We start from the raw sequence: 24,679 nt of genomic DNA, 5'->3' as shown, positions 1-24,679 counted from the left end.
CTTTGCTTAATGTTTGCTTCATTACACTATTAAAAATAAAGGTTCCAAAAGGGGATTTTCACAGAGATGCCATAAAAGATAAATTTTGGCTTCCCCAAAGAACCTTTCAGTGGTTCTTAAAAGAACCTTTTTTACTTAGTATAAAGGCTCGTTCACACCAAGGACGATAACTATAAAGATATAGTTCTAAAAATCTCAATCCTCAATATTAAAGAATAGCAGAGTCCACACCACAACTATAACGATAAAGGCACAGAAAAACGATATCATTGGAATCACTTTCAGAACAATTTTTTCCAGCTGATGAATGATACAAACATTGTCATCCAATCCAAATCATTCCTGCTATAATGACCTCGAGAATTTAAAGCGGCAAATGTGCATGCAGTTAGAATAAACAGATGATATTGTTTGCTGGTGTGAACGCTAATATTGTTATCATTACAGTTATCGTTCTTGGTGTGAACGGGGCTTAAAGAACATCTAAAGAATAATCTTTTTATTTATAAAGAACCTTTTCAAACCTTCTTTTGTGCAATTGATGTTAAAGGTTCTTCATGGAACAATAGAAGCCAATAAAGAACCTTTATTTTTAAGAGTGTAAATACAAAAGAAATTACCGTTCCAATTCACAAAACTGTTCAAATGCACAGAGAAAGTATTTAAATAGAAATGCACTATAAATGTGCTTAAATCACTTCTCGACTGACCCGAAAAGACACCAAAACAACCCCGTTGACTTTCTAGGATGTGAGACATAACGTCACTCCAAGGAATGGAATGAGGTAAATTCGTGATCCTATCCAGAAGGGTGTGTATTTATGTACAGTAATCCAATAACAGCCCTTACACATCATTGCATTTTCTGCTATCACTATCACAATGTACCCTGTGCTATCATGTGTCAGTTCAGAAATCTCCTCTGGGAAGACCTCTAAAATCAAATTAAAACTGTGGTCATTCATAATGCTGGTATATCATTTGTAGAGGGTGGAGGGAAGAAACGATCATGAAGTTATCTGTGTTGGAAAAGTTGTTCCTACCAGGAAAACAATGTTGGTGTTTTGATATAGTGCTCTGGCCACACAGATCCGTTGTCGCTGACCACCACTGAGGTTAATACCCTGCAGGATTACAACACACAAACACCAGTTAAACACTTTTGATTCTGATGATGTAACGTCATAGTCATAGTAGTCTCAATAACAGCTCTTTATTTGATTAGTATCACAGCAGCTGAGGTCAGAGAGCTGGTCTCAAGCCCAGACACAGTGCACAGCCCTGTCTTACCCGTTCTCCAATCTCAGTCTGGTCTCCAAAAGGAAGGAGGTCGATATCTGGTTGAAGCGAGCAGGTATCAATCACCGCTTTGTATCTGTCCAACAGATTCAGAGTTCAAAAACATAAGAATGTTTCCTCAAAAACATAAGGATAGGAATCTTGAATATGAGCTCTCGAGGGAGCGAAAATTAATGATGCCATGACCCAGAGTTTCCACAGCGAGTTTTATTATAGTTGAGCTTTGAATTCTGTAAAAAATTTGACCCATTAAACTTGGAAATGTCAATGTAAGTGCTGACTGATTTAAAATCAAAGTGTTGTTGAAGCTATAATCCGCAATGACAAGTTCACAGCACTTTTTGGCCTTAAAGTCAATGTAATCTCCAGTCATAACTAATTCTATTTCCACAATTTGACACATTTCAAGTAAAAAGAGACATTCAATGATAAAGAAACAGGAATAGGCCTTCATTTTATCTATTGAGAATTGATTGGTTGCTAAAAAGTGAGCATTCAGTAACAGCTCTTAGATTTAATCGAAAATACCTTAATTTGTGTTCCGAAGATGAACTCAGGTCTTACGTGTTTGGAATGACATGAGGGTGAGTAATTAATGACAGAATTTTCATTTTTGGGTGAACTAACCCTTTAAGGAATTATGCCTTAAAAAGTATATCGGGTCAATTTTGATTTGTCGACAGATGACAGAAATGACATATAATTGTGACAATTAAATAGATAAATAAAGATGTTCAAAAATAAAAGCATTTTCTAAAGTGAAGTTGAAGATCTTTTTAACCTCACCTCTGTTTATTGAAAGGACTTCCAAACGTGATGTTTTCCTCTACAGTGGCGTTCAGCAGCCATGACTTCTGCGCTGCATAGGCCACAGAGTACCTGTTTTTACTGAGCCATGACAGGATGAGAAACAGAGAAAGAAGGAAACAACTGATAACCTGGAAATGTGGAAAAACACACTCAGCTTGCCATCACAGCAAACACTAATGGTTCTGATATGAAATGAAGGGAAAAAAATCTTTGTTAATGATTAGATTAAAACTACAGATTAAAGAAATGCAGGGAGCCCTTCAGTGTGAGAGCTGATGTCTGTGTTTACGACATTTTCTCATGCCCTTTCATAAAAGTAAGGTTAAATTCTGCAAAAAATTTAACTCTTTCAATGTTGGCCCAATCAATGGCACAAGTTCCCAAACCTGTTTGATAACATTAATTTTTTGAAATTACACTCAGCAACCACTAGAGGCGCTGAAATCACACACGGATTAATGGCTACAAAACCAAAAATAAACCTCATGATATTGAGAAACCTCAGATACAGATCTGTTTTGCTTTCCATTGGAGGGGTCTGGCTGTAACTAAACCAAATATTGTTCAAAATCAGTATCTGTACAAGAAAACCCTGAGGTGTCCAAGAGAGGTGAAGACTCCCGGCATTTTCACACACTTTGCACTGCACATCTTAAATAAACAAACAAAAACACCCATTATATAGAAGCCACATAAATGTAAAGGGATAAATGTATTGGTAAATTAATGCGTGTGGGGTTGATGGCACATCTGCTGAAAGGGTTCGCAAACGTGTACCTCCGTTCTTCATGAGACTGGCCTGTATCGTGCCCGCTGCAAGTCAGGTACATTAGAAGACGTTATCAGCCAGAACAGCACAGTAATATCTCTAAACGCTTCTAGTTAGCTGATAGAAAGTGAATAACCTTGCTGGAATCATAATAAGCAATCTAAATTTAAACGACTAGCTAAAATCCAATTTTCAGCCATTCACTACATGTTACAAAATGTCCTCAGTGTTGGTTTATAGAGGTCACTGTGTGGCTGTGTAGCATGTAAGCATGTGAAGACCCCCGGTGAAATACCTTATGCTCCCATCGAAGAATATCTCATAATCAGGCAGCCTGATTGAGCACACCATTCGGGAAGAGGACACAGAGAGAAACACACACACACACACACACACACACACACACACACACACGTGACCAGAGTTAGTGAGTGCTTCAGGATGCGTGACGTTCTGTAAGAACACTGGCATACTCTCCTTGTGAGGTGAAGAGTGATCATTTGAGATATAATTGTGCTCCACATACTGGTTTAGTAATGTATAAGCATTATATTTTAGCTGGAGAGTAATGTCATTGTCATTAGAGAACTTGAAACTGGAAAACGCAGACCAACATTCATTGCACTGTTCGCAAAGATAGTACTGCCAGAACTGAGACTGAATTTGTATCAAAACACGATTTAATTAAATATTACAATAGGTCTAAAATTAGTTTTCCTCATTAATTACAATTAAAGTATTTGGACAGTCAGTGGCGTCTGTCAATACAATAAAAGTCAATGGGGACCAAAACTACACTGGGCCCGCTTTCATTGTATGTACAACATTTTTTAAAATACAATGAAAAAATTTGATATGGGATTTCATTTAAAACAATTTTCGCTTAGAAAATGCTAATAAATTTCACAAATAAATAGAAAAAGAGTGACATTTTAAAAGTAGAAAGAGTTTAAAGTTCTCTTTAAGGCACATTTAAAAATGTTTGAATGCAATTGCATTAGATAATAAGCATATTTATGTTAAAGTAAACCAGCACAAACACATTTCAAATATTTTGAGGACTATACAAGGGCAACAAACTTAAGTATTTAAACAAGATATTTCCTCTGGTATTTCTGCTGTCATTATGACAAGGCCTATTGTTTTCAAATTTATTATTAACAGAAACCAAGAGTGTTTACAGATTATAATAAATTAATAAACCAAAGATCCAAGATTCTGATTCTGTATTTTCTATATGTATTTTCTGTCTTGAGAACAATAGCAAAATAGATTTCAAAATAGATTTAAGTTTACATTCTCATTTTTATTTGTATGTGTTTTAGCATTTTAATTAAAAATTAGACCAAAAAAAAAAGGTAGTTATTTAATTAATTATTTGTGTGGAAAAGGGCAATGGTACATTATTACATTAGTATATTTTATTTTATAAAAAATTTATTTTTATTTAGAAAAGGATCTGGATATGTAAATTTTAATTAAAAAAAGGCAACAAATAACAAAGCTTTTAAATGGTTTAGTATTGAGTTATCTAATGCAATTAACATTTTTAAATGTGACTTAAGAAAATACTGTTTTGGAGCCACTGTATATAAATTTTTAAGGACTTAGACTTTCTATAATTGATGAAGTATAGAAACCATATAGATCTGCTTGGCTTTGCTTCCAAATGCTAATCAGAGACCATCTCCAGCAGGGAGATGGAGAGATTCACAGAAAGAAAAGCATTTCCCTTGTGTGCTGATAACACAGACAACAGAATGACATGTGGGAGAAAAGGACAGAAGAAATCAGAGAGCAGTGGAAAGAGTAATAAATGGAGTAAGACACACACATACACACGCACACACACACACACACACACACACACAAGGAGTAAGACGGCCCTCACACACATCTGTGTATGCACACAGTGGTACATACATCATAATAATAGCGGATGCATTGGACAGTGGGCTATTTATGTGCATGTGTGTTTGTACAGATGAAGACTTTGATTAGCATCTGATGGATCTGGCATGCAGATGTACTCCCCTGTTTTCTGCTACATTAATGCAAACATTCAACTGCTTTAGGGGGCAAGAGACAACAGGAGGGAATTTTGGTCCCTTTGAGTTTCTAAAAAAACAAGTCACAAGCTCCATAAATGTTCTTAAACATATTTTTGACAGTAACTATGCAAATGTGTAAATTCTCACTTGCTCCAGTAGACTTTCCCACTGATTGTCTGCATCTCCCCCAGCATGGCCAATAACAGGGATGATTTCCCACAACCCACCTGGCCCACAATCATGGTCAGCTGACCTGAAGAGGGAAACAAGGTGAAGGTTAATCACAGTTTTATATATGAGCAAAAAAGTTGTGGTTTGATGACATGTTTATGTATGAGTAGTTTATGTTGGTTGTCAAAGGTTTTATTGATGTTAGTTGTCATTAGCCAACACAATAACTATTAAGAATTCATATTTTCAGCCGTTTGATTGATTTTTATTAGATTTTTTTTCTTTTTAACAACAACTTGCCAATAAAAATTAACCATTTATATTACATTTTGATCTTCACTGAGATGATGATCTCCTTTATGTATTGTAGATGAATAAGAAAGTGATAATATATATCTATGTTTAATATATTTAATAATATATAACTAGAATTAATATAACTCTGTTAAACTTTAAGTATGCCAGACAAAAAAAAAAAAAACTTTAAGTATTATTGACAAATAAATAAATAAATAAATAAAAAGAACTCTTGGTATCTAAGGTTATATATTTATTGCAAGCAAACAAACTAGAATCCTTGGTATATATATATATATATAGTTATTTATTTTATTTATTATAGTTACAGATTATTTATAATAAATAATTCATTAAATAAATACATAAACAATTAACAAGGACTCTTGGTATCTAAGAGTATTTATTTATTAATTTATGATATTTATATATTATTTATTATAATTAAATAAATAGCAAGCTGTCTTCATCTAAGAGTATTTATTAAATATTATAGAAACATATTATTATTATAAATAATAATAAATTATTCATAATTTATAATAAATAAATGAATAACAAAGACTATTGTGTTTAGGAATATTTATGAATGTATGTGTGTGTATTTATTTATTATTTATTATAAATAAATAACAAGTACTCTTGATATCTAGGAGCATTTATTTATTATATTTAATTAATTAAAAAATAAAAATAAATAAGAAGTCATTGATTGTCTGAGAGTAGTAGTAAGCAGAGTGTACCTGTAGGGATTCGGATGTTGATGTCCGTCAGCGTGGACAAGTTGCTTCCCCATGTGAAGAAGCCATCATTCACCTGAATGACACATTCACCAATACAAACAAAAACCACAGGGTTAAGAATGATGGAAACAAACCAGCACAGAGCAGAATGCACGTGATATGATCTTTTCATCTTTGCTCATACAAGCTGCTTCTGTCACGCTTACATATTCCGGATGCGTTCTGAATTCTATTTTCTTAATGTTTATTTACAATAATGATAATACTCCCATCCATCAGAGCAGTACAGTAGGCCAGAACAGAATACTGGGAAAAGGGAGAACGCCGAACAATCAAAAACATCTGTGAGAACAAGAGAGCAGGGAGAGAGAGGGTAAAATGGGAGTAATGGTTGAGAATGACTGAAGTGAAGGAGTGTAAATGTCAGAGTAGATTAGGCCATATTCATAACAAAGTGAGCGGATGTCACTGTGGGAAAGTCCATGAGGACGTGTGTGTTTATGTGTTCAGCCACTAAACTTATTAGATAAGAGACTTTTGTTTTCCTGAACCAGTTGCATTTAAAAAAAAATTTAAATGAATATATAAATTATATTCTTGCCTCATAATATAAAATATATGCATCAGAACTTTTTAGACTTTAAGTTGCATGCATAAACATCAACAATCAACTTTCAAATGTGATTATTTTTTCTTTTATTTTCTTTTAAGTGCAGTTACTAAGGTGAGGTTAGTGAACACTATAAGAATTCTTTTTCAGTCCATTCTCTGTCCATTCTTTCTTTGGTCCCACTTTATATTAGATGGCCTTAACTATTATGTACTTAGATCAAAAAATAAGTACAATGTACTTACTGCGTTTATATTGTATTGCAAACCACTTTTGCTGCTATTGAGGTGGGATACAGGTATGATTAGGGACAGGGTTGGAGGTATGGGTAGGTTTAAAGGTGGCTTAGGTGTAAGGGATGGGTCAACAGTGTAATTATAAATATACAGAAATTAATAGATGTTATTACATGCAGGTTTTTTAAAAGTACAATGTAAAAACATATGTACACAATAAGTACACTGTACCAAATGATTAATTTAAATGTAAGTACACAGTAGTTAAGGCCACTTAATATAAAGTGGGACCCTTTTTTTAAGTTACAGAAAGAATAATTAATGGAATCATTGAGGAATGTGAATCATTAAGCCGAATCAGAACCATTGTACATTATTTACGATTCCCACCCCCACTCTCGAGGGATGTCGAAGGAAGAGGACCCTCGGGGGACCGAGAGACAGAGGCGAAACCAAAAAAATAAACACATAAAAATGAATGTCCTTCTGATTTTAAGTCCCAGTTTTTCTTCTCGTGAGAATCCCAAACTGCACTCAGAGGGAAGCTGAAACCAAACCACCATGTCTGAGAAATTATTACAAACCCCAGATGGTGAGTTTTAAAAAAGCTCAGAAAGGAATGAACAGAAGAAAAAAAAACAAGAAACTGAAATGGGCTTCGGACACTTCTTCCAGCACAGTTGAAGTAAAACAACCTATTAGCCGTGACTTAAAGGTTACTGGCATCTGGATGAGAACATGCAGATCCTGAGCTGTCTTAATGAACTTTAGCACATGCTCTATGAGCGAGAAACGCCTGAGAATCAGTGTCTCTGCTGAGGATAGTAACGTCTGACCTCTACGGCGACATCTTCGGTCTCTGTGGGCCGCAGCTGCCTGCGCATGGGCTGCTCGTAGTTATCCATACGATAACGGTCCTTCCTGTTGATCACCTTCGTCTAAAATGAGATTAAGAGACAATTAAAAGAAATAATTCATCTAAAAATGCTGGTTTTGATCATCCTTTTAGGAGTCCAGATCATTACAAACTGTCACTGTATGTAAAAGATTCTTCTAATATTTGTGACATGCCATATCATTTTGAATCAAAAAGGGCAGTTTGAGGATAAACATGATCAAAAGCAAAGAAAAAAAGACAGTTTCATGTTTTATCTTTAATAAAACAAGGTACCAACTTTGAAATTGTCAATTTTATTATAATATTCAAACAATAAATGTCATTTTAATGCTTTAATGTTGTGTGACAGATTACCAGAAAATGTATCACTATAATAAAGCATATATGTTAATATATTGTTAATTATGTAAATATGTTGTTAAATATATGCACTGTGATATAAATAATTATATAAATAATAATTATATATTGATATTCTTTTTAAAAATTTAATACATGTATAATATTTAATAATTGATTATTTATTATGTGGTGTGACGTTGATATTTATATAGCTATAATAAAAACCACTAAAATTGTAATTACATGCACTGAAATGTAAATAATTAATTATTAATAATTATATTTTTATATTTTCTTTTTATAATATGTAATATTTGTTTAATATTTAAAAATATAATATGTGGTGTGACACACTGGCAGAAACTTATATTGCTACAATAAAGCATATTTCTAAAATTGAAAATATATTGTTCAATATATGCACTGTAATATAAATTAATATAATAAATTATTAATTAATATATTTTCTTTTTTAGAGTATTTAATAATATTTGTACTTTTTAATCATTTGTAAATATTTGTCAGAATCCTGAGAATTGCTTGGAATCTTTTCCAGTTTCTTCAAAAATTATATTTTATCACAGCCGGCATTTAAATTATTATATCATGATGATGGGTTGGAGTAGAAACTTAATAAATAAATAATAAGAAAGCATGCTACTCAAAATGTGTTCTATGTCAAAACGACTCAAAAAGATGGAGCAGCTCACATTTCTACTTATGTGTTTCAGTGAAAAACAACAGCATGTGGGTTTTAAAAAACATAATGACAGAATTTTGGATCAGCAAACATCACATGACAGTCAAAAGCTGCTGTCAGGTCCTAAAACAAGGAACATGAGTTCCCGCTTGCATCTAGTCAAGCGATTTTCCCAGCTTAACACTATTTCCTCTCCTGGAACCCCCTTCTTCATGTCACAGTATACATTTCCATCCTTAACCTCACTTTCTGGTTCTTTCCCTTTCCTCACCCTTTGCTCCAGCTCTGCTCCTCTCTGGGGGATGCACAGTTTTAGTCCTCTCATATATTTGTCCCTCTGTCAGAGAACAGCTGAGGGCCCCTGCACTGACCAGAGAGAGGAGCTTCTCTTTAACATGTTTATGAGATCTCAGCTTTGCTGGCTAAGGAATGACCAGCTCCCGTTTCTGCCCCTTAAACATGGGATAGTTGTCTCTAGAGACATGACCGTGTGGAGTCTCATGTTTGCTGTTATTGGAGGTCATGTAGAGGGTTATGACGTCAAGTTTATCTCAGTTAGAATCCCTGAGACACTTCATAGACACAAATACAAGAGTTTTGAAAATGTTTAATGCCGCAATTGACTCAGGTTGCTAAATATAACTGTTAAATTGTGTAATTAAATGTCAAAAAAAAAAATTTAAATTGTCTCTATTACCTTTTTTGACTTTAACACGGCAGAAAATAAAATGTGTGGAAAAAATCCCCACAAAAAGAGAGCAACCTGCTAAAAAACACTAAAAACCCTTCTACAGTTTCGCATGGGCATTCAGCCCTCATATTTTCCTCAAAAAATGTAAAAATTTGTAAATTAAATTAATGGCCATTTATTTAATATGTTCTCAGTGTTATTTTTTTTATTTATTTTTTTAAACTGAATTTCCAGTGAGATAATATATACACTTTAATTTGTTAATAATATTAATTTGTTTCTCTCAGTTACACGGCAAGAAAAGTCCCAGTTAATCAACATATAATATTTCTCCCCTAAAACTGATCCAAGAACATTGCATCCATTTTTAAACTTCATAAAATGCTGCTCTAATGCCAAATATATTACGGAACGCTTTTCAAAAAAACTGGAGATTATCACATGGCATCCCAAGGTGTCCAACATCACCCAAACTGACTATATTAGCAACAGTTCCTCTAAAAGCAGCTCTGCTGAACGTTAAGTCTTAAGGTGCAGTCACATAGTGAATTTTGTGGGCATAATAGGTCCATTGTCAATATTGTAGCAAGTCAAACCAAGCAGCTTTCTGTTGGTCAACACAGTGAATTTTCGTAGCCAATTTCAACCTGTTGAGAAATCTGCATGGAAGCCTTTCTTCCCAATTTTGTCGATTCCTGTTGAAATGACTGGATTTCGCCCATGAAATTTCAACAAGCGACTGTAAATGTGACCACACATTTAAGGTTCAAATTCGTGTGTGAGCACTCACATCCCCATGGTATTTGTATTTCTTGCCGAACTCTAGACACATGGACATTTCTCCATTTCTCCAGCTGTCGTCTCCAATCTCATCACTTTGCAGGAACTCGCTGAGCTTCTGTACACTGCAGACATCAACCAGATGATCAGATCCTTCCAGGAAAGGCAATTTTATGAAGCAATGTTGGATCTGATTACTTGTTTGGTTAAACGACATACCTGACAAGGGCCTTGACGGCAAACCTGACCACTGTGGATAACAGGAAGAGTGGAGTGACCAGGATGTGGAATAGAGCCAAAGATGCAAACGCCTTGTCTGGACTGAGCCTGACCTCTTCAATATAGGCATGTGTGACAAAGGTCTACAAGAACAAGAAAAGTACTACGGTCTGCATGGTGGATAAAATAGAAGTGATTAAAACTCTCATGATGCATCTCTTACCGCCAACACTGCAGCAATGGGGATGGCGGCATTCAAAAATACTGTGGAGATAAAAAGAGCCAGCAGTTATTTTCAGAAAGTTTCAGAAACTATTAGCTATTAGAACCAAACAACCCTGATTCCGAAAGTTTAACAAATGAGATTGAGAATATGTATTGAGGGTGGGTTATTTTTAGAAAGTTGGGGGGGGGGTGTATGTATGTGGGTTGTTGTATGTGGGTGGGGCATATGATAGAGGGAGGAGCATCTCATACTGGACATTGATGTGTAGAGGGCAAAAGTCTTGAGACTGGTGAGCTCTTTTCCTCTGGTTTCTTCTACACGGTCACAGAAGATGTTCTCCCATGCATAGAGCTTCAGCAGCTTTATTCCTTTTAGGATCTCTGTAGTCTTTTTAAGACGGTCTGTTGAGTAGTCCTGAGAAAATATTTAGAAGTCACAAACATGAACTTGGTGGTGTGTTGACAGCATGCACATGCACAAAGTTGTAAGTAAAGCTCACCAGCGTGCTCTTCTGTGTGTCTGCCAACTTGGTAGCGATTAGGTACTGAACCGGGGCCAGCAGCAAAATGACGCCGGCCCCTATCAGCGCACTGTTACCCAACAAATAATACAGCAGGATCACTCCCATAATGATCTATGAACAGAAATAAGTTATGTTTTGCCTAGGGACACAACTGATTTAATGTTTTCACAAATGCAGGAGTATTTTGCTATGATATACCTGAACTGGCATGGCCCACAGGTTGGGGCATAAGAAGAGAAACCACATGAGCTGATTGGTTTCTATGGCAACAAGATTGTTGATCTGGCCGAGGGTCATCTCTCCCATGGACATGTTTGACGTGGAGAGACGCAGAATTTTATTGTAGATCATTGCTTAAGGATGAGAACCAACACATGAATAACAGAAAAACACTTTAATGCTAACTTTGATTTTAGGTCTCCTATACAGCAGAAAAGACTAGACTAAACTAGAATACAATGCAATATGACATATCAGATACAGACTGAATAAAATATAATAGTATATTTGTCATCACTGTTATTGTGGTAATATTATATAACATTATAATATTTACTAATATTTTGAAGTAATTTTTAATATAATTAATTAATTATTTTTATATTTCTTTTAAAATTTAGTTTGAATAATTTTGTCATTTTTATTACTTTTTGTTTTAATTAAATATTTATATTTAGCGTTATTTAATATTAGTTTTAGTAATTTTAAAACCTCAAGTCTGCTGATATTTATACTCTTTTCAGCTTCCTTTCAATTAACAAAAACATTTAATACTTTTAGTATCAGGTTACAATAACAACACTGACAAAGCAGAACAGAACAGAATAGAAAAAAACAGATAATAACAGAACACAGACCCAAACAAAACAAAGCATAACTGAATTGCACAGAATTGAATAGAACTGAGTAGAAAGAATAAAACAGACCAAATAGAATGGGACAAAAGAGTAAAAACAGGAGAATAGAATAGAATAGAAATGAATAGAATAGAACAAATCAGGTTATAACAGAACAGACCCAAATAGAATAGATTTACATAAAACATAATTGAAATGAACAATAGAATAGATTGAATAGAATAGAATTCAACAGAACAGAATAGAAAGAATACAATTCTGAATATGGGATAAAGTAGAGTAGACAAGGATAATGGGACAAAATACAGTATGGAATCAAACAGGACAAAGCAGAAAAGAATAGAATGGAATAGAATAGGACAACGCAGATAATAACAAAACAGACCTAAATAAAGTAAATTAACATAATTAGAAGTATAATTGAAATTAACAATAGAATAGAATAGAATAATTGGAATAGAATTCAATAGAACAGAGTAGAAAAAATAAAACAGAATCTAACAGAACAAATCAGAATAGGATAAAATAGAATAGGATTGGACAAAGCAGATAATAACAGTACAGACCTAAATAGAATAAATTAACATAATTAGAAAAATATAATACATTTAATAGAATTTAATACAACAGAGTAGAAATATAACAGAATATGGGACAAAGTACAGTAGAAAAGAATAATGGGACAAAGTACAGTTGTATAGAATCTAACAGGATAAAGCAGAATAGAATAGAATAGAATAGAATAGAATAAAATAGAATAGAATAGAATAGAATAGAATAGAATAGAATAGAATAAAATAGAATAGAATAGAATAGAATAAAGCAACTTCACTTTCCTACTAAGGTAAGTATTTGTCTAATATAATATTTTGTGTTGTACAATACAACTTGAAGTGTGTCGTGCAGACTGTTAAAATATAAATTTGTTTGATAATTCACTTCATGTTTGACTTCCAGTAAACTCTCTGAAACTTACAAGCAGTGCCCCGCGCAGGTTAATGCCGGTTTCTATTGTGACGTAGTAGGAGGCCTGCAGGAATGTTCGCTGCAGCACGAGTGCCAGGAACAGCAGAACCGCCAGAACAGACGTATTCTTCAGCAGCTCATTGGAAGACATGAAGAACACCCCGAAAGTCATGTTCGCTGTCTGACAGGACATAAACAGAGTATGAACACACACACAAAAAAACCCAGGCATTTCAGCCCTCACTGAGGTCATCCACAAGCATACACATACACTAAAATAAAATAAAAAGAAGGAGTCACTTAAACAGAGTGTTGCTGGCAGCGATGTGTGGGTGAGAGGGAGTGCGATTTGAGTGATGAATTTTCCATGTCACACAGATATGTACGACTGTTCTGGCTTCATTTTGTCACACATTTATACAGTGACCCCAAAATGTATTTGGATTGAAGCCACACTTAAAAATTATAAATTATTTTCAATATAATACATTATAAAATAAAAAAAACACACACTGACATTCAAAAGTTTGGTATTGGAAAGATTTTTGTATTTTTGTATTTTTTTTATTTTTTTATTTTTTTTAGTTTTCTTATGCTCAACAGGGCTACATTTATTTGATTAAAAATACAGTAAAATACTGTAATATTGTGAAATATAATTACAGTTTAAAATAAATGTTTTCAATTTTAATATATTTTATTATGTAATTTATTCCTGTGATGACAAAGCTGAATTTTCAGCAGCTGTTCCTCTAGTCTCCAGTCCTGCAAGTTCACAATAATGGAATTTATTTTAATAGACATTTATTTAGTAATAATGTAAAAGTCTTTACTGTCATTTTTGATAAATTTAATGCATCCTTGCTAAATAAGTATTATTATTATTTTTTTTTAAAGTAATATATATTGTTCAAATTTAAAACAAAAGGCATTTGCTAATACTTGGTTGCAGACATGTGCTAGACACTATGACAAGATAAATGCAATAACATCATTCATTCAGTCAGCCGAGTTTTTATCACATCCTGAGTTTTCCACAAAGAATCCATCCTTATCCAAACCTCATGAGAGTGTTTTTTCAAGCACACATGACATCATGGTCATCTGAGCAGGGAAAACACACTGTGTGAAATCTAGTAAATGCTGTCATCTCAAGGCGATGACATATGGTCCTCTCATTAATAACACTGATGCCAAGTGTTGGGGAAAGTTACTTTTAAAAATATTGAGTTACTTCCTAAAAAAGTAACTAATTACGTTACTTAGTTACTTTTTATTGAAAGTAATGCGTTATGTTACTTTTGCGTTACTTTTTAAATCGGGGCTGGGCTTGCTTTTTGCTTTTAATATAAAAAGTTCTATTTTTGGCAAATGTAAAAGCCCTTTCACACCAAAAGCCTCAGGCTGAAGGAAATGTAAATTCACGTCTGTAGAGTAGAACACAGAAGAAAGGTCAGCACTCTTCAGCAATAAAAAAGAAGGAGAAATGTTAGTTTATCTTGTGTAAGTTTTGCTTATTAGTATGGTTGACTTGGATCATCGAAGGTCAGCAGCAAATTGGTTAATAAAATGGGATTAAATACATAAAGGATATTTGTATTATTTAACTATTTAATTATTGAAGCTTTGAGTCATATTCTGGGTTGCTTTTAACTGTTTTTATTAATTTTGAGGGAATCTAAATCTGATTTTGTTTTTTGTTTTTTTGTGAGTGCGTGAGATTAATTAATGCATGTTCACATTTAGTCTAGAACTAAAGTAACATCTTACTCCCGATTTCTCTCAACAAGGAGACAGGAGATCTTTCAATCAATAAATGGGAAAAAAGTAACTACTGTTACTTATTTGAAAAAGTAACTCAGATATTTTCTTGTAAATTAAAAAGTAATGCTTCACTTTACTAGTTACTTGAAAAAAGTAATCTGATTACGTAACTTGTTACTTGTAATGCGTTACCCCCAACACTGCGTGATGCCTCTGTGACATCACACAGGAAGTTATAAATAGCAAGGCAAAAGAGCAGATATCAGACAGTAGATCATTCTCTACAATATAGGCAACTGTCACGTTGCACCCAGGAAAAAATAAATAAATATACTGTAATTAGCAGCATAACCAGCAGACCAGTATCTGCACCAAATAATTTAATTGACAGCTATTTGATCAACGTCCTAAATTATTTAACAAGGGACATTATGAATGGGTTCCAAAGTAAATGAGATAATATCAAAGTGCTGTGAGACAGTGACTGGATTGTAATATATTTCCACTGCATAAGTTGTGTAGTTTCCTTTATCCCTCCATTTCCCTGTTTTACCATCTCTCTAGTATGTGTTTGGGATTGACAGTTGTTTGTATCCTTGAATTCAATTTAACGAATAAGCAAAATCATGCCTGTTTATTCCAAAGATAATTTTTTTAATTAGTATTTCTGTCTTGTTTTCCAGTACAAATATCTAAACACTGATAAATCAAGATGCATATGCAGTACTTGAAGGCAAAATGACTTAAGATATTGATTCTTACTTTTTTTACTTGCTTAAAACAGCACAAAATTTTTAGCAAAAACGCACTTTTTTAAAAAAAAAGCAAGACTTGGGGCCAGATTTACTTACAGCTTGCGCCAATGCAAACCATTTTTTAACATTAAAATAGTAGACGCGCAGTGAAAAATTAGCACTGAAAGGCATGGACACAGTTATTTTTCACCTGACCTTACTGAATATGCAGTTGTTGGAGTTTTCCTTTCAGACACAAAATTTATGGGAGGAGAGTATTAAAATTAATCACGCAACGTGATTTACTAAGGTTTGCGCTTGTCAAATTACTGGTATTTGCACCATTATTTAACACCCAAAAAAAGCAAGTCTTAAAAGCGGGTGGTAATTTGCGATGCTCTTGGTAGATTGCGCTGGTCATTATGGAAATGATCTGGCTGCGTCATTTGTTCTTTAATGTGCACATTGCTAGTAAGTCACCCACAGAATTTTCCCCTCCCATCAGCACTTTTATGGAATTGCACTATAACACTAATTTGCCCTGTTTAGAAAATTTGTCCCTTGATATCTTCTGTCATTTTGCTTCTCAAGTAAATGTATCTTGAAATGTATCTCAGAATAATTACATGTTCTTACTGGAAAACTAGAATTAATATTTTATTTTTTGCAATGTTTCCTATTCTCACAATACCATGAATAGTGTCTGTAACCATATTGACAGACTATCAAAAATGGCGACACTTTATAATGAGATGAAACACACACCTTGTTTGTCCTGTCAATCTCTGTTGAACTATGCAGGTTTCCCACAATCCCAGAGATGCAGAGTGGCCCGGCAAAGCCCAGCAAGTCCGCCATGTACCGGAAAGTGCTGCTGAGGAGTATCGACCCTCCAAATGCCCGGTACATGGACTTCCAGATGGATGGGGATTTCTCTGGGTCCTCTGTTTTCTGCTGTCAGAATTATACAAGCAAAGAGACACTGGTCAACTGACACTTCTCATTATTACAATGTCATCAAATATGAAAACGTTGTTCCTTTATATCATTATTTTGTTCTTAAACCTGTGATCTTCTGAACATACCCTCTGTTCCTCATAGGAGTCTTTCAGACGCATATAGTTGGTCAAGGCCCTCATTGCGATTGGAAGTTTGCCAATCTTCTTCAGTTCAATGGGTCTCTTGTGGGCTCCAATGATGAGTGGGTTCATCCACCAATATGTTGCCTTGGAGAGGAGGTTGACGAAGGGCTGGAGAAATCGCACGCCCAAGTCCTGCAAGTCTTCTGGCGGCTTGACCCTCTGGGGGTTGGCAAAGAACACATACTTCTGCAGGTAAGAGAAAAATAAAAGATACATGTCATATGGTTTGACAGTAGAATGTAATTACCCTACTAAACAAACTAGTATGTTGCGTTTTGGATGTTGGATTTTTATTTTGTGTTCACTTTAACTACTTAAACAGCCTAACTACCTTGGTAAACCAGAAAGAATATTGGTCAAGCAGTTTTGATGGTCAATGCAATGCAATGAAATGAAATGAAATATCACATTAGTGGTTCAAATTAGAGGCATATAGAAAAAAATAGTAAACAAAAAAATAAACTTTTGCCACATGACCCTAGTTAAACTCACCCTGACTCTGATAACGTTGATCTCGACAGCCATGAGCAAGCCGTACAGCACCACTAGCAAAGCTGTGATACAGAAACGGAGCTCTTTTACCCCCAAGCTCTCCTCTGCAAACTTCCATAACTTTATCATCTTGGTGATGAAAGCCAGAATCCAATAAATAAATAACGCTGTGAAAGAATATTTCTGAGGTTAGTTCTCTTTCTCATACAGAATTACAAGGACAGAAACTAACTAAAATATGAATCAACCTTTACATGTTGCTAAGCAACACCCTGACTGAAAGTGTTTTATTTAAATTAGAGGACTGATACTAACTGTTATATAATGTAGGAGATGAAACGGCAACACTTAAAGTACATTTTATTATTAACAGCCAGCATCACATTTGCATAATGAAATGGACATTGATTTACCCAGCAGGAGTTTGGGGAAGTTGGCGGTTTCTATATTGTGATAATATACGACTGATGTTGTGGCCGCTATGAATCCCATCAGCGCTGGCATGAAGAGGTGCAAGTGATTAGACTCCATCCGTCTACAACGATCCATTCAAACACAAAGACATAAACATAAATGCATAACAGTCATAAACACTCAAATATTTTGAATGTGTGTTGAAACCAACGTATTGGAGACGATTCCCTCGGCGATCTCGCACACATGCACAAACAGCAGTGTGAAGGTAAGGATCCAGCGCAGGTTGTGGCCAGGAAAGTGCAGCCAGGTGTTATGATGGATCTGCACCTTTGAGCTCTGGCTACCCCAGCCTGGACACCAACACACACATATGTAATTATATTATCCCCTTGTGTGTCTAATATAATATACAGTTAACATTTACTTTGTTAATCACCATCCTGTATCTGTCCCCGCCTGTCTCGATTTTTCATTGTTTTCCTTTCTTTGGCTAATAGAGTAGTAATTCTGTTATGGGAAACATTTTTTCATTATGAGACTGAATGAGGAATGGCACTGACACCACTGTGGTGTCAGAGAAAATGATTTTTTGAGAAGGATTTGCGTAAAGGCTCTTTGGGGAGCCAATACAGATAATGAATTGGCCCATTTAGTTCTGATACAGTGTCTAGGCCCTTCAGCTTTTGAAGGCATGGTGTATGCCATAAACCATTTAAGATCTGGCTCCCTTGAAAATTGCCTACAAGTCACAGAAATCTTAATTGGAATGACAAGAACTAGAATTTACTGAGCTTTAATCCAAAGAAATTCACATATCACACATCAGGCATTCAATTTAAGGGTTCCACTTTGTAAGCTTTATGTTGTGTGGCTCCAAATAAATAAATACATTTATTAATTAATAATATAAGATAAATTAAAATGTAAGCTTTTAACAAGTGGCTGTGTGAAATAATTCCCTCCAAAACAGGACTATCCATAATCATCACAGACATTCGCGAAATGGAAAGAAAATTTAGGTTGGCAGTCGGACAATATTGATGGAAAAAAATGGGACAATTATTCGAAAATCCTTTAGATTTATTATTCTATTTTGTTATATCAAGTGTAAAGTCTAATGGTATTGTGTGTGTGCAAACTAGATGATTCTGTTTTTGTTTTGTGGTCTGCTTGTTTGTTATTTTTGTGTAAAATAACATTTGTGAAAAATAAAGTAAAAAAGATAAATTAGATTAATTAATATAAAAATAAATTTGTGAAAAATATAATATAGTGAATTATGAAAAATTACAGTGAATATTGATTATTAATTTTCAATCCATTTTTATTCTACTTATATTTAAATTATAATGAAGAATTATAAAGTTGATAATAAAATAAAAATCTATCATATCATAAAGACATAAAATAAAATAAATAAAATCTATCATATAATAAAAGACATAAAATAAAATAATAAAATGTATCATATCATCAAATAAAATAAAACACTAGGATTCTTAATGAAAATTAGTGCTGTGAAACGATTAATCGCGACTTTTATTTTGTATGCGATTAATCGCGATTAATCCTTTCACAGCACTAATTAAAAGCCAATCCGTATTAAATTCTAAATGGAACACAACCCTGTAACCAACTGCAAAATGTGAATAGTTGTTTAAGAGGGAAGAAAGACAAGGTCATTCATACCAATGAACAGGATGGGGAAGGTGATGAAGAGAAGAAATACATGAGGGACGAGGTTGAGAGCGTCCACGAAGCAGCCATTGTTCAGGACTCCATTTTCCACACTGTAGGCATTACTACCTTTGTTGTTCCCACAGAAAGACAGGGCCATGTCACCTGACTGGGCTAAATAAAAATGCATGTATGTTAGATTTGAATATATAGCATTCAGTACAAATAACTGTAATCTAAAAAATTATATATTTCAGGAAAAATCAATTGTTCATTTACACTTAAACTGACTTAGACTTTCAGTTTGCAGTATGCCAGCTTTGAGTATTAGAAAGCAGTATTCCTGTAATCATTATTGACTATGAGGTCCGACAAAGTGTTTGACTGACTACATTGATCCTCTGCTGACAATCAGTGTGAGAGCAAGATTAACAAACCCTCTCTAGGGACACTGCCTGTACCTCTCAGCCAATTCATTTACCAGCAAAGTTTAATTTCTCATACAGGATAGCTGCATTATACAACATCACAACAGACAGTAATGTTTGCTTGGGCAGAATATACCCTTGTAGATTGAAGCTTGCACGGTGTGTGTCCTATAATAATATAAAAAACATTATTAAAATATAATGTAAATTTAATTATTTTTGACAAATATTTTTTATGTATTATAGTTTTAGTATAATAATTATTATGGTAATATAATTAATTAAAATATATATATATATATATATATATATATATTTCAGTTTTAGTTTGTTATTTAAGCACATCAAGATAAACTAAATGACAATGAGAGATGTTGCTTTAGCAACTAGCTGAAATAAAAAAAGTTTTTATTTATATTTTATTGCATTTCAAGTAACAACATTTGTTTGATGGACTTAGTTTTAGTTAACTATAATAGCCCTGGTCATATCATCATGATATCACATAAAATAATGACTATATTGGCAGGACAAAAAAGTTTTGCATTTACATTTATGCATTTTGCAAAAACCTATGAAAAGTAAAGAAAAGTTTTTAGTTAGAAATGCTGATATTAACAGCATATATGGCTGTGAAAGCCTATTAAATATTGAATTATTTATTCCGCAACCAAAGTGTCAGATAAAATAATATATAAATAATATAATAACAATCTTTGGCTGGTCACGTGATCACAACATGTCAGCCCTCATGAAGCGACCCTCCATGTAAAACAAAACAGCTTATATTAGGCTACTGATGTGACTGGAGTCTTCATGTCATAATTTATTAAATTTACTGCAGGACTTAAAAATCATGAATGGTTTTATTAATATTATTCACAAAAAATGTGCTACAGAAACCAAAGAAAGAATTGCTGTCTTGGTTGATGTGCAATGAAGTGAATTACAAAGTAAAGCCCATGAATAGTGCATTAAATAGACTACTTGACAATAGTCTCCTCAGTCATACTCAATACTATTGTGCAAAACACTGCTGTTCATGATTATTATTATTATTATTATTATTATTATTATAGGATACCACCCACTCTGACAGCTATACAAATCCCTCCACATGCTCACTGACAGCAAGACATTGTCTTTCCTCTACTTATGGGCTTTGTATAGCATGAATAGTAAATATAATAGTAAAACCCACAGTGACAGTCATATAAAATTATTAAATAAGAACTTACCAAAATAATTGCTCTGCTTTAGTAGCTTTTCATGCCCGTTGCTGGTGTAAGAGAGAGTAATTCACAGGGAATATTATTTTTAGCTGCAGTGTATCAGCTGCTCATGGTCTCTCTCTCTCTCTCTCTAGCTCTTGGATCGTATTTCCAAACTTGAACAGGAATGTTGGCATGAATATACGGACCCTCCTGAGAAGATAGAGATTGACTGTGACACTGTGGCTGTGTCTTATAATCTTGTGTGCTGCCTGCCTACACAGCATTTTTGGCCATCATGGGTGTGTGTGATACCCAAACAAGCAGTCTAGGTAAAGAAATTAGAAAACACAGAGTTTCGGATAGCAAAATTTCAATTAGAAGTTGACCGAAAAGTTAAGAAAAATTCAAATTCAAATTCAAATGATTCTGCGTAGATTGCATAAAGCAATTTATTTTAAATATCAGTAATGTAAATTATATTTAACAGAATTATATTCTTGTTTTTTGAAATTTTAAATAATGTAAAAAAAAAAAAAAAAAAAAAAAATTTAATTAATTTTATTTATTTTGTACCATTCTGCATAATTTCTGAAAAAAAAAAAAAAATTATTAAGCGAGTTCAACATAATGTTCATAAACATCCTGTCTAAGTGCACCCTTTGCTCATCCAATTTCCGGCAATGGTACCATTTACCATTCCTGTTTTCCCAGCATGCACTGAGGCGTGAACGATTATGGCAGCAATTTTACTAGTTTGCCAGTTTGATTTACATTTTTGTTCTTAATTTTGTCATCATGTTTTGTAGATTATTGTCTTGTGGATGTCAAGATGTGTTTATTGCTCTATTAAAATAATTTGTTAGTTGACTGTTACCCTTGTTATATTTAGTACATGAGGTTTTAAGATCTGTGTGGCACTTCTAACTGTTTGATTTTTTTTTACATTTTTTAATTATTATTATTTTGCCTTAAAAGAGTGTTTATGTTTAAACGTGCATTTTGCTCTCGTTTAGATTATTTAAAAAAAGACATAGATACATATTTAGATGAACAGTCAAAACGTAAACAATAGGAAATATTACCATATACCATAAATTTTTAAGATTATAGGCTATAGTCGCTTAATCTAAATTTACAAAATTGTTATTGTTGAAATGACTCGATTTTAATAAGCTTACTTGATGTTATAAACATCAAGTTTATTTGTTCTTTTTGCATTTAATTTCGCTAACAATTTGTTATCAATGTTACTCGTAAATACTGTATTTACAGTCAACTGTAATCGGAACACCAAGTCACATGGTTGTTGCTTCTGTAAAACAATCTTACCTGACAAAGAATAACAATGAAACCTCGATTTAACCTAATTCTGGTAATTTATAAGTGACGTATCTCTACATGAGCACATTGAACCATGTCATATTCACCTTATGACATTACAACCGCGCGTAAAATGTAATTAAATGCACAATAATATCAACACGTTCAAAACAGGCCATTGTAAATAAGATAAGGCAGTGAACGTCATTCAGAATCAACCTTTGGGATTTAAATGAATTAATTTAAGATGTAATGCGCCAAGACTGCGGACACACTCACCTAGATGTATCCGGTTGTAGGTTTTGTCGATACTTGCAGTAAATACGATGCGATATCAGCGGTTAGACAGTGAACGCGATGGTGTTGTATCTCATTGTCCTTCTGGTATTGAAGAAAGCGCGCATCACTGCTTCAGCGTAGCGTTGCTATGGCGTCAGATATGAAGGAGGGATGCCCGTGCACGAGCGTGGCTGCTCCTGATGTAGGTCACATCAAGAATAACTGGATCATACTGAAGATTCACTGACAGGTGCATAATATTACTCATTAAAATAAAGAGGATTTACTACGCTGCATAAAGAAATGGAAGTCATCCATGATTTCATTCAGCAGGGGGTGTGTAGATTTCGCATGTGTGGGCTATATAGGCACAGGACTCAGTGGCAATAAAAAAAAAGGCTTTTACTCTTAGTTTACTGCAAGTGCTTTTCTTTTCATGACCCTATACAAAATATTAACCCTGTCAGTTCATGCTGTCTCTGTCCTTCAGCCAGAACTTTCACGGGAGTTGTAGTTTCTTTTTGTTCACAATTGCAGTTTTACTAAAAAAATCATATCTTATCTATGACTGTTCTGCCTGTCAGTCTGTCCGTTAATATTTTTTAAGCATCCATCCATCAAGAATCAAATAGCAACCTTTACTGATGCTTCTACTGTCCCATCAATAAGGCTAAAGAGGCCCATTATTAATACCCAACCAGAAATGGTGTGTTAATTAAAAAAATAAAATAAAATAAATAACAGACATGCAAAGTAGCACATATGTTACAAATGTCATCCACACAGATGTATAAATACGTTTGTTGGTAATTACAAGACTGATCACAATAGTTGTTTTAATCTGTTACTTCTTTGTTTTGTAAGTGTTTAGCAATGCAAAATCAAAATCTTAGTCAATAGGGAAACCCTGGTTGGCATGTGCAAAATGTCAATGTTCTTCAAAGCCACTGATTGACTGATGCTGGGTCTTCATGGGAAGCAGGACTTTCACTCCAGAGGGACGGAGCTCAAAAGTCACAGATGGTTTGGAGGCTGAAGTGTGATGAGAACTGCTGCAGGGAGTGTGTGTGTGTGTGTGTGTGTGACTGAAGGAAGTAAGGGTGTGTGCGTGGTTGAGGAAGCACTTGGGTTGAATGGGGATTACGGGAGTGTATTTGTCTGTGTGTGAGTGTGTGTGTGCAAACAGTCACATCCCCTGTGTTTCCCTAGAGACCAGAAGGGGGCAGCCCTGACCCAGCCTCTCCCCCATTAACCACAGGAAGTAGTACAGGAAGCAGCCCATGTGTGAGCCATCAAAGGCCCTGTGGTGACACCCAGAGCCTGGGACGAGGTGCTGTGGCTGGGGACAGAGGGATCCACTTGAAGCTGAAGGATTCTAGAGGCCAGGGGGTCAAACACAACCTCTTTGAGAAAGTTTCAGTTTCCCATAACTAAGCTGAGAATCGGCAGTTTCCACACGTATGCATATGGTGTGCGTCATCAAATGACACTGGAGTAATTAAGGTTATCCAGTCCTGTTTTGTTATTTCTCTTTTCCCTTTGGATCTGTGACTATTTCACAGTACAATACTAATCAAAGGATTATGCAAAACATTTATCAATGCCATCCATGTTTTGTGTTGTAAGAGCGAGTAGCAGATCTTCTATTACAATTGTACTGCACTTACATGTATTTTATAACTCTGCTGAAAAAAAAAAAGTTTTAGCCAGACACTGTGTTTTGGAACATTTAAGCTAAACTTGTCTATACTGGTCAAAATGGCTCATTAGCTAGTGCATGCTAGTAGACCATCTTGGATCATCCATGAAATTGATGGAAATTGCTTGCTTGAATCAGCTAAAGACCAGATAATAACCAGCTAATAACTTGCTTAGACCAGATAATGACAAGCTTGAACCAGTTAATGAACGGTCTGAACCAGCTTATGACCAGCGTGGACCAGCTACTGACCTGCTAAAACCTAATAATAACCATTTCGGACAAACTGAGGAAAGGCTTTACCCACTAAATAACCAGCTCAAAC

General features: G+C 34.3%; 1 protein-coding gene across 14 annotated transcripts in view; it reads right to left on the bottom strand.

Annotated features, from left to right (window-relative positions):
* The window catches only part of LOC109068130 (ATP-binding cassette, sub-family C (CFTR/MRP), member 9), a 38,228-nt gene extending 15,249 nt beyond the window's left edge, over positions 1 to 22,979 (bottom strand). For 2 of the 14 annotated variants that reach the window (XM_042722762.1, XM_042722761.1), the window contains exons 1-23: positions 22,656 to 22,979; positions 21,081 to 21,266; positions 19,427 to 19,588; positions 17,946 to 18,087; positions 17,734 to 17,855; positions 17,321 to 17,487; positions 16,772 to 17,014; positions 16,452 to 16,640; positions 13,199 to 13,369; positions 11,564 to 11,719; positions 11,342 to 11,476; positions 11,094 to 11,256; positions 10,840 to 10,880; positions 10,617 to 10,759; positions 10,408 to 10,522; positions 7,823 to 7,924; positions 6,141 to 6,213; positions 5,077 to 5,182; positions 3,174 to 3,212; positions 2,887 to 2,922; positions 2,086 to 2,187; positions 1,291 to 1,375; positions 1,044 to 1,124 (exon numbers count right to left, since the gene is read on the bottom strand). In XM_042722762.1, the coding sequence (XP_042578696.1) occupies positions 1,044 to 1,124; positions 1,291 to 1,375; positions 2,086 to 2,187; positions 2,887 to 2,922; positions 3,174 to 3,212; positions 5,077 to 5,182; positions 6,141 to 6,213; positions 7,823 to 7,924; positions 10,408 to 10,522; positions 10,617 to 10,759; positions 10,840 to 10,880; positions 11,094 to 11,256; positions 11,342 to 11,476; positions 11,564 to 11,719; positions 13,199 to 13,369; positions 16,452 to 16,640; positions 16,772 to 17,014; positions 17,321 to 17,487; positions 17,734 to 17,855; positions 17,946 to 18,087; positions 19,427 to 19,574 (2,559 nt within the window). In that variant the 5' untranslated portion in view covers positions 19,575 to 19,588; positions 21,081 to 21,266; positions 22,656 to 22,979. Of the gene's footprint in view, positions 1 to 1,043; positions 1,125 to 1,290; positions 1,376 to 2,085; positions 2,188 to 2,886; positions 2,923 to 3,173; positions 3,213 to 5,076; positions 5,183 to 6,140; positions 6,214 to 7,822; positions 7,925 to 10,407; positions 10,523 to 10,616; positions 10,760 to 10,839; positions 10,881 to 11,093; positions 11,257 to 11,341; positions 11,477 to 11,563; positions 11,720 to 13,198; positions 13,370 to 16,451; positions 16,641 to 16,771; positions 17,015 to 17,320; positions 17,488 to 17,733; positions 17,856 to 17,945; positions 18,088 to 19,426; positions 19,589 to 21,080; positions 21,382 to 22,655 lie in introns of all 14 variants that reach the window. The other 12 variants (XM_042722764.1, XM_042722766.1, XM_042722763.1 and 9 more) reach the window with 12 other exon arrangements.
* Positions 22,980 to 24,679: the final 1,700 nt, after the last annotated feature.

This window comes from Cyprinus carpio, chromosome B4 (assembly GCF_018340385.1).
Source record: "Cyprinus carpio isolate SPL01 chromosome B4, ASM1834038v1, whole genome shotgun sequence".
In the NCBI taxonomy this organism is placed as follows: domain Eukaryota; kingdom Metazoa; phylum Chordata; class Actinopteri; order Cypriniformes; family Cyprinidae; genus Cyprinus; species Cyprinus carpio.
Note: the sequence above shows the minus strand (reverse complement) of the source record. Positions and strands in the feature narration are given on the sequence as shown.